Here is a 10,960-nt window from a genome sequence, read left to right on the forward strand (position 1 = left end):
TTTCCCCTATTTTACTGAGAGAGGCATTTCTGGGCAGATGCTGCATACAACGAGATGGCCAAACATCCCCGATTCACTTACTAAACGCTGTGGCTAAGTACTTTAAGGTCCTTATGATAGAAGCAATAGGAAGTTAGGAGCACAGAGTGAGAACACGAGGGACTTACCTGTGTGGGACCGGAGGTGGACGGTGAGCTGGCTGGAGTTGCGGCTGGCGTAGGGGCAGATCTGGCATTTAAAGGGCCGCTCGTCGGAGTGTATCCGCAGGTGCTTGTTGAGGCTGCTGCTGTCCGCAGCGGCGTAGTCACACGTCTTACACTTGTAGGGCTTCACGCCTGTGTGGCACCGCATGTGGGTCTTGAGCTTGTCCTTCCGGCTGAAGCACTTGCCACAGACTTCACACTTGTGGGGTTTGTCTCCTTCGAACACACACGCACACAGATGGCATCAGGAAACGACAGGCAAAAAGAAAAAGGCTTATTTCCCAACTGCCTTACGGAAAGAGTAATACACAGTCCCCAAAGAGTGTTTAGAAAACCCCCAACAACTGGATGGATGATTGGCCGAGAGCTAACATCGTGAGGCAGAGGGTTTCTACTATTTTCTTTATTATCACGCTTTTATTGGTGTTTTCTAATTTTTCCTACACTGAATATGAATTCCTTATTAATTAAAAATAAAAGGCAACCGAAATAAATTTTTAACGTACAAACTAAGCAAAATAAGAAACTGTTGTCTCTTGTATCTATTTTTTCTCTTTTCTCCTTTTCGTAACCAACATACCCTAAAATTCAGAACCCCAAAGTTTCAGGAACTAATGGCTGACCAGCTAAAGATGACATTTCTCAGCCTCACCTGCAGCAAGGTGTGATTCTGTGACGAAGTCCTCGTCAGTGAAACAGCAGAGAGGTAAATGAGTCCCTTTTGTAAAAGGAAATTGCCTGCTTTATAACTGTTTCTCTTTCCCCTCCTTGTTGCCAGTGGTAACCAAGACAACACGGGGGTAAACTGGCAGGTGTGGGCAGGTGAGGGCAGCCCACCTGCAGCCGGTGGATAGTGTAATGTAACCTATTCTAAGGGCATAGAAGGAACTCGAATCCCTGCATGATCTCGTAGGACAGAGCCACCTCCCTGCCCTAGATCACCTGCTTACCTCCGGTCCGTTATGCGAGGGACATAAAGCCCCACCTTGTCTGAGCTGGTGTCTGGGTTTTTCTGCTATAGCAGCTTAATATGTACTCATTATACACATGTCAATTTGTCACCCACGAATAACTACTCATTTCTTAATGTATGTTTTTCCAATCGTTTTTGTACCAGCATGAACGTGTACCTTTTTTGATTCAAAAAACCTCTTGGCTGAAGTCAATTTAAACACTTCCTTTCTGAAAGGCACTGTGCCCTTGAATGATTTTATTTGATTCTCTCAACTATTGTGATTAGAACCGAGGACTGTTGCTTTCTTAGCCAAATGCAACACTGCCTTCCCCATTGACGATTTTTTTTGCACTTAAAATAATTTCGATCCTCTTCCCACATCATTAGCACCGATAATATGATTTCTAAGGCTAAAGCATGTCACTGTATAAATGTACCATAAATTATTGAACTGATTTCCTACTTGCCCATCAAAATGAAGTAGATATGAAGTTCCTGATGTGGAAATGTGTCTAACAGTAAATGAAAACCACCCCTTTGCAGTGAGAGTGTAAACAATATTAACTTAATACGAGGTGGAAAAAGTCAAATGTGTGTTTTTAGGCTCTGTATAAACATGCTAACATCTAAGAATGAGTCACGCTAGATTCTTAAGACTGGCTACTTTCGGGCATGAACTAAGAAGGACGTGGGATGTGAGTCAGGATTTTCACCTTTTACTATATATGTATTTTGGCCAAATTCTAGTCAAGTGTTCTATCGTCAGCCAAAGCTGATCACTATCATCATAGAATAAACATCTGGCATTTAAGAATACATCTAAAAATGTATTAAATATTATAATTTTATTATTCAAAATGTTAGCAGTCAAGTTTTAAAATCCAGGAACAATAATCTCTCATTATTTGCAGAAATAGGAGGTCATCGCCTTCACTTACATTTTATAATGCTTCTCCACTCCTCACTAATAATTACAGCACTTTACTCCTGCGATGATGAATATGCTGTGCTTGACTGGGGGAATCTCGACATACGAAACTCACGCAGGGAGATATGTTGTGTGTTACATCAAGAATGCCCACCAGTACTCGAAACACGACAACATTCTGACCATGAGAATAAATCCAAGTGACATGACACTCTGAGGCTTGATTAGATAGGATGGCGATACAAGTATAATCAGTAGCCTTGGCCGAGGAATATCAGAATCCTCCTGGATATTTCATCTACCAAAGGCTGAGGCTAAAATGTAGAGTTTGGGCAATTAGTGACACACAAACCAAATTTCAGTGTGTCCCTACTGTGTATATACATGTATGCTCTCTAAATTTATATGTGTCTGTATCACGGAAATATGAGCATCTAATACTTTGTTAAAAATAGTCTAAAAGAAATACCTTCTCCATGTAGAAAATCTGAGAGACATAAAAAAATACATTAAAGGAAATCAAAATCACTAGAAATAATCACTTTTTTTATGCTTCAATCTTTTTCTCTCCTTTTTAAAGTATTTATTTATTAAATTCTCCCTTCGAATTGCAAAAATAACACACTCACTGTATCCAATGATACAATGTAAAGATATGTAAAAGAAAAGTTACTATTGTATCCCCTTATGCCTCTCTTTATCAATCATCTCTCTCTCTCTCACACACACACACACACACACACACACGGGATCAAGGACAAGAACAGCAATATTTAAATTGTAATTAATTCTGGCAGATTAATTTTCATAGTGGCTGTAGCAATTCATTTTTCCACTAGCTGAGTTTGCTCATATCTGTTCTACCACTGAATTTTATTGCTTTAAACATTTCTGCCAAAATCATGTGTAGAAACGGCATCTTATTTTTATTTAATTTGTATCTCTAGTCCAGCGAAGTTCTATGTCATACCATGTGTCTGACTTGCCTGGACGCCCAGCTCCCAGGGCTGCATGTGTTCAGGGTACATATGCCAAAGAAATGCTATTTACCTGTGTGAATTTTTAAATGACGCTCCATGTCCTTCATGCCATAGGCAGTCTTGAATTGGCAACCTTAAAAAGGCAAGGAAAGATTAATTACAAGGGGAAACATAGGAGAAACCTAGCAGAAACTTCCTTAACAAGTAAGGAAAGTCAGCCCCACAGCAAGAGGACAAACAGACGTGACGTGCCCCCAGCACGATGCACCAAGGTCACAAGCCCGTGTCTGTGCTTCCCGCCCGAACCGCATGACCTAAATCTAACGGCGAGGAGACATCAGATAAACCTCGACTGCAGACCAGTTTACAGTTACTGGCCTGCACTCTGAGAAAACGTAAACGTCAGGAAAGACAAAAGTTAAAGGAAACTAAAAGACACGTGAAAATTAAATGCAAAGTGTGGTCACGCATTAAAACCTGGACCAGGGAGAAAATGCTTTTCTTTTGAGATAGAGGATGTTAGTGAGCCAATTGGTAAAATCTTAATAAGGCCAGTAATCTGGTAATAGTGTGCATAAATGTTGATGTCTTGATTTCGATGATTAGACTGTGGTTATGTAAAAGAATTTCCTTGTTTCTAGGAACTGCATATTGTAGTATTTAGGGATAAAGGGACATCATGTCTGCAACTTACTCTAAAATGGTTTTGGGGAAAATAAATGTATATAGAGAAAGAATGACGAAGCAAATATGATATGTTAACATTTGGGAAATCTAGATGAAGGGTATACAGAAATTTTTTGTACCATTTTTGCATCTTTTCTATAATTCTGAAATTATTTCTAAATAAAATTTATTATTATTTTTTTAAGTAAAGAAAGAAAAATCTTCCTGGATGTCTTCCTAAGCTCCGGCACAGAAATAAAAAAACTCGAGAGTAATCTGAAATTCTCACGAGTCCCATTTCAAAGTGATAGCTATGAAAGTCTTAGAAACTGTGCCAGGGACAGCGAGATAGGTCGTAGTATGTGATGGTACAAATACCGAGGGGGTCTGTCTTCTAAGCCAGGCAGTTTGGGGGCACGTCTGTGTCTAGCTGCCAAGAATTCACAAGCTTGTTAAATGCCACATCCATTACACAAGTAGGACACAATGCTGCCTTTACCTGGATAGCAACAGTTAAGCCTTTTCTGAGCAGGCGGGACCGTGGGCTTTTTGGCACGTGACTTGGCTGGGAGAGAGATGACAGTGGCTGTCTGGTTTTCGTTGCTTTCCGTAGGCAGATAAGTTTGATAGCCATGTTCGAAAACAAATTCTGGAGCTGAAACTAAAAGATATGATGATTATTAATTTTCATGATATGAATACCCAACAGCTATTCCTTTGGCCTACCTTCTTTAATAGGGAATAAACCTAAGATTGCTTTCCCAGTCTCCCTGGCTGCTTATCCATGATTGTGTGACCCTGTTCTAGCCGATGAGACACTAGAGAACACCGACTGAGGGCTTCTGTAGAAGACTTTCTCCCTGATTCAAGGAAAAAACAAGTGTAGGAAGAAAAAGAGGCAGTTGAGGAAAGCTCATGGTTGCTGTCCCAGTTGCCTCACTTCCTGTCTTTGGACATGCTGGAGTGAGGATGTGATGCCTGGATCTGTGGCAGCCATTCTGTAACTATAAGGGGAGAGAAAAATCAGATGTTGAACCGGAACTCTGAAACCATCCAAATCTGGACTTATTAAATAAACAGGAAGTTTCCCTATTATTTATATCAGCCAAATGCATTGATACTTTTATATGCTTTACCACAAAATCCTAACAAACTGGAAAGCAACTGATCGAAGGAATTCTGGGCAAAACTATAAGTACTCTCTAAAAGCACAAGTACTCTTTAAAACAAAGTACACCTAAAAAAAAAATATCCTTGTACTCTCACTGAAGGTCTGAGGAAAAAAGAAGACAAAAGAGACCAAACATTTTTATCTTTATCATAGACAAAATAGGTAGCCTCAAATTTCCTTCTTTTTGCTTATAAAAAGTTTTGCGACTACTTTGTTAACTAAGTTTATGGTTTGGGTTTTGGAAATATTTTCTTCCTTACTTACATGTAGTTTGTCACATGGAGATTTGGCTTCTAATGAAAAGTAAATATGACCAACAGGGGCTTGTTCATTGGGTGAACTTGTCAGGCCAAGAGGCCGTTAATGATGACTTTGAAAGCCACATTCTGTTTCCCGAATTTGTCACTATAGCACCACCTTTGACATTTTTGCCAGTATATATTACAGAATATACTGATTTAAATCAATACAGACCTAATATCACTACCTATTATGGCCATGCCTAAAGTAATAATATCCATGCCACAGGTTTGAGGTGTTATATTTCTCGTAAAACAAACGTCTTCCTTTGAATCTAAGATGTTATAGGTTGTAAGATGAACCGTTATTTTATGTCTGACAGATAAAAAGAAGCTGCCAATTAAACACATCGTGATGCAATGTTTTCATATTTCTTAGATATTCTGTATATTGATATTCCTTAGAAATTTTATATTTACTGAATGAGTTCTTTGAGACTTCTTTGGACATTTGGATGTCCGCCTTTGGGACACCTTTGGCATTGAATGACAGCGTCATTCTGACACATGTCAAAGACCATTAGGGCTCTATCAGCATTTGGTATTTGCATAAACTCATGGTTTCAAAAGTTTTCCACGGAAGCACGCCAAGGGATACCAGTGGCTTTTGTTTGAAGTGGCTGAAATATTCTTACAAGCTGATGTTTTGCCTTCATGCCAAGTCTCTCTGATGGATGAATCGACCACGTCTGCCTCTTATTGACATGTTTTCATCCACTCTGTGGGATTTGGTAACCGCTCCTGTTCCACTGCTCTGGCTGGTACTCGAAGCATCGTCCCCACCCAGCAGCCTTGGACCTACCTAAGCACTTGCTACAGAAGCACATTCTTGCCCCATCCCCTGGCCTCCTGACTCAGAAACTCTGGGGTGGACCCAGCGGTCTGTGTTCTAACAGTCCGCCCAGGTGATTCTGAGTTTGAGGACCAGTGGCGTAGACGATCCTTCTCCACGCATCTCAGCAGTAACACCCAGCCCGGCTTTGCCTGACGGAGGGAATCATCTTTCTTCCTGTTGCTGCTTTGCACAAACAGCAGTTGTTCTTCCCACAAGAAACATTTGCTTCATCACTATCAAGTTGACCCTTGCCATTGTTTCCAGGTACTTCTGGCTACACGGTTACTTTACATCTTCAGCCTGAATCATCATGCAATATCTTAGAAGACGTTCTAAACAGTGATTAAAATCGATATACGTAGTTCCAAAAACTGCACGCGACTCTGCCAAAGTGACCAAAATGTGATCGACTACGACCCAGTTTGCTCACAGGCACACTGAGACAATCTTTTGTGTGTGTGACTGCCTGTTGGTTGACAGCAATCTCATCGATTCTAAGGTTGATCTCCATTCCAGATATCTTAACATGTATCTGTGAACTGATGTGAAGCCAGGGTCATCACAGAGACCGCAGGCCAGCTGTGTAACTTCTTCGAGCTTCAGTTTCCTTGCCCGTAAGTAGAGATCACCACCGCGCCCACTTCATAAGGCTGTTGCAAAGTTTAATGAGAGAATCAGAAGCGTGGGATGAGGCCATGCTTGAGTCTTAATAAACTTGAGCCACTACCGTTGAACTGAACTGGGCACTGCCACCAAACAAGAGTGATCAAGACCCAAAGTGACCAATCATTCCTGTTTGCCTAGGACAGAGGACTACCCAGGACATCGGCCTTTTAGGGCAAACCTGAGATGGCTAGTCACGCTTCTATGACTTTGAAGTTGGAAAACTTTCTGCTTTACAACTTTTTGAACCAAGAGAAGGCTGCAAGGGATGGGGTAGGGGAGGGTTTGTGGGTGTGGTCAGGACCTTCCCACAGCACAGCTCCTGGAGTCCCTTCAGCCCTCCAGGGAGGTAAATGCTGGGCCTGGCATCATCCTGAGCCTGAGCCTTCCCGCCCTCCTGGGAGGCTGGCTGGGTTTCGTGTCCTAACTGCCTATCTGCCCCTCCATCACAAGCCTCGGCATCCTTTTCGTGGCAAGTCACAGCAGAGGGGACACGGGAGAATGGCGGACGCTAACCTGTTCCCAGCTACGTGGCTGCAAACGCCTTCTCCCAGCTGTAGGCTGCCTGTCATCCTGTCCATTCTTTCCTTTGATGTGCGGAATTTTCATGCATTCTCATTTGTCCGTTTTTGCCTTTGTTGCCTGTGCTTTTGGTGTCTTGGGGAGGCAGCAGGAAGCAAACGGGGTCAGGCCCTCAACCTCAGGGATCATTTTGGGGATGGGCTAATGACACACAAAATACGAATAGTCCCAAAGTCCATGCATCCTAGACTGAAAAGGGTTTGTCGAGAGGTTGGGCTCTTGAGCCTTATCTCCTTGAGCCTCAGCTTCCTCGCCTGGAGAATGGGGGCCATTACCCGCTAGAGCCGGTGTGAGGAATAGCGATTGAGCATGTAACGCTGTCATTGCTGCTGGCATTACTCACTGATTTATTCAGCAATTATTTATTAAGCACCTAGTGTGTACCAGGTACTGTTCTGGGCACTAGTCACAGAGCAGTGAGCCAAACAGGCGAAATCTTCGCCTTCATGGAGCTGACGCTCTAGTTGGGAGTGTGCGGGAAATAATTTAAATATATACTATACAGCTAATATAAATATATAGCTCAATGATATGGAGAAAAATGAAGCAGGGACGGGGTACAGGGTGTGCTGGGGATCATGCAATTTTAAGGAAGGTGATCCAGGAAGGCCTCGGTGAGAAGGGGACATTTCAGTATAGAACATGGAAGCACATAATTATCAATAGCGTTCGGCTGCAAGTGTCTGGAATTGAACAGCCAACATAGGGGTGCTGGGGCAGCCAGTTACCCAGTCTTGCTGGAGCCTGTTCTAGCAGACAACTGATAGGAGCTGGGCCAGTGTGATCTACTTGCCCTGGAATTCGGAATTGGGACTAAGATATTGCATTTTGGTATGGACTTTTCTTCTGGAAAAATAAAAAAATAAAAAATAAAAATAAGAAAGCAGAAAACTTGGAGCTGTCACGGGGACAGAATGCTTCTTCTCCAACTGTAACAGCACACAGAATCTCGGAATCTCTTTCAAATGCAGGTTCTGATTCAGGGGTTCTGGTGGGGCCGAGACTGGATTCCTAACAAGCTGCCGGGCAGGGTCGTGGGCCTTGGACCACCCTGTGAGCATCTACAGAGCCCTAATGTATTTTTAGTTTCTGGTGCCAATCTCTGAGAGATCCAGCTCCATCCCTGCCCTCAGTTCTCAGTTACTGCCAATATACTTCTAAATAAAAATCTCCCCTTTGGCTTAAACTATAGCCAAAGTAGCGGTCTGTCAGAGGCAAACCACAGTACAGTGCTCAGTAAAAGGAAATTAACCTGCACTATGCTGAGAATTAACCAAACAGGAAAAAACAAACAAACAAAAAAACCCCAAAGCCCACCCCCCTAAAACCATAAATGGAATGGAGCTTCCTTCCCATGCTCCTCTCCACCTTCCTCCCCACTCCCAGTGCTCAGCTCACTTATTCATTCAGATTTGCTGAGCACCTACTACGTGCCACACACTGAGAGCCAATGGATTTCATCCTTTCTCCTCTGCCAGTCTAGTGGTTCTCAGACTTGATCACAGACCAGAGACTGTGAAGCAGAGATGGGGGTCAAGTCTGGATATCTTTATAGCTGTATTTCTAACAAGCTTTCTAGGTGATTCTTTTGCACACTAACTTTGAGAAGCCCCGCTCTAGTCCAGACTAACATGGCAGTGGCAGGAGTGTGGCTCTGCAGAGGGGTCCTAGGGACTGGATTCCACTGCCAAGCCCTCCTCCTCGTCCCTTGCTGGCCCAGTTGCCCTATGACAGTGGAACCGGGCATGGGTCCCATCCTGGCCAACGGGATCTGGAGTTTTGGAGAAAGCACTGATAAAGAGAAGCTGTCTCTTTCCCATTTGTGGACATGGTCAAGTGAACACTTGAGGCATAAAGCTGCAGCAGCATCTCGCGGCCGTGAGGTGCATAAAGGACAAGGCCAAAGGACAAAGCCCACGGCCAAGGACAGCCAGAAGATGCAAGGAACTCACCAGCTCTGAGCTGTGGAACCTACCCTGGGTCTGTGCTGCCTGCTCCTGTCCTGAGAGATAATCAGTGTCTTACTGTCCAGCCCATCGTGGGTGTGTGTCAAGAGCAATGAGAAGCATCTGAACTGACTCAAGCCCTCAGAGGCCGGTTCAGATTCTCAGGACCCTGCTCAGACCCCCCTCTCCCCAGGGGAGGGGTCTGGGTGACTGCATTTTTCACCAAAGGAGGCTCTTTTGGGAAACACTGCGATGTGGAGTTCACTGAAGGACGATGTGGAGTGCTCAGGTGCACAGATCCTGCAGCCAGGTAGCCTGGGCTTGAGTCCCAGATCTGCCACTTGCTGGCTCTGTCATCTTGAACGAGTTATTTAACCCCTTTGTGCCTTAGTTCGTTATGGGTGAAGTGCGGATAATACTCCTCAGTATTTAATCTGTGGTTGTAAAAAGTATTTCACACAGAATACTTAGAAAAGTGACTGGCCCCTAACAAGCACGCCATAAGAATTAGCTATTATTACCGCTGTTGTTGCTGCTGGATGCTTCTGGCAAATCATGAATAGTTCGTCTTACTAAAATCACTCGCGTGCTCAACAGCCTTCAGCGGCTCCCCAGGTCCTTCAGAAAAAAGGTCAGAGATGAAGCACAGCTGCGACCACATACTCCCTGTGTCGTCTGTGCCACTGTTATCAGACCTCGCCTCGAGCTGCCCCACCCCCGACCACCATTAGGAAGTGTCGCCTTTTCACATCCTTCCTCCCAAAGGCAAGTGAGACGTACATGTTTGACCTCCCTCACGATGTTTTCTCTGGCTTTCCCCCTGGGACCAATCTACGCCTTTAACTCTTTGTGCCACCCGGTACCCCTCACAGATGGCTGGGCTTGTATGTCTTCGAACCAAACCCTCCTCCCTGCCCCTGGGCTTGGAATTCTCCAAGGGCGAGTGTCACCATGATCTCGGCTCCAGCATCTGGCACGCAGCGGTCTCAAAGCTGCCCTCGCGGGGCCCTCGGGATGGGGCCGACGCCATGCCACATGCGTCGCGCACATTAACGGACTTTGTCCTCATCGCTGCCCCTTCCCGTATGCATTCGGTACCTGTTTTATGGAGTGCCCACGCTGTGCCAGGCCTGGTGCTGGCCGGCAAGAGAACAAGCCTAATTAGGTCCCTGCTTGCAGAGAGACTCAGTCTAGAAAACGAGACATTAAACCAATTATGGCCCACAGGCCAAACTGAGCCTTCAGATTCTTTTAAGGCTTTTAAAATCAATTAGGTGGGCTGGGTCTTCCCTGTGTCAATGTCCTCTGGCCACAGACCACCAGGGACACACCTGTAGTCGGATAAGTTTACTATTCATTGCACTGAGGGACCCCTCACAGCGTGGGAACCGTGGAGTGTCTCAGTAACAGGGTGCTAGAAAGGAGTTCTTATAGGTTTCGGGCTCACGTTAAATAATTTTCTGGGAGAGTTCAGGAAAGCCTGCATTGGAAGCTATCAGGAAGCGCGGAGCAGTCCATGATTTGAGAGCTTAATAAATGTTACCGAGAAGCAGAGAAGGCTAAAACACTAAGAGGTAGAGAAGCAGCCGGCACTCGGCTTAGCGGGGGAGGGGACGTCTGCTATTTCGTGGCTCAGACATGATGATGGAGGTGTCTTGTTTTTCTTCTGTTCCCACGTGGTCACAGAGTGGCCCTGTCTGATGCTGATGTTCTGTGAAAGTGTTTATCTTCA

At 44.4% G+C, this 10,960-nt stretch overlaps 1 protein-coding gene across 4 annotated transcripts in view; it reads right to left on the bottom strand.

Moving 5' to 3' along the window:
- The window catches only part of LOC102877771 (zinc finger protein 64 homolog, isoforms 1 and 2), a 30,109-nt gene that overhangs the window by 10,446 nt on the left and 8,703 nt on the right, over positions 1-10,960 (bottom strand). For 2 of the 4 annotated variants that reach the window (XM_006921922.3, XM_006921921.3), the window contains exons 3-5: positions 4,232-4,393; positions 3,137-3,199; positions 168-419 (exon numbers count right to left, since the gene is read on the bottom strand). In XM_006921922.3, coding sequence (XP_006921984.1) covers positions 168-419; positions 3,137-3,199; positions 4,232-4,393 — 477 coding nt within the window. The remainder of the gene's footprint in view (positions 1-167; positions 420-3,136; positions 3,200-4,231; positions 4,394-10,960) is intronic. The other 2 variants (XM_015597256.2, XM_025039858.1) reach the window with 2 other exon arrangements.

This window comes from Pteropus alecto, unplaced genomic scaffold (assembly GCF_000325575.1).
Source record: "Pteropus alecto unplaced genomic scaffold, ASM32557v1 scaffold45, whole genome shotgun sequence".
NCBI classification, from domain to species: Eukaryota; Metazoa; Chordata; class Mammalia; order Chiroptera; family Pteropodidae; genus Pteropus; species Pteropus alecto.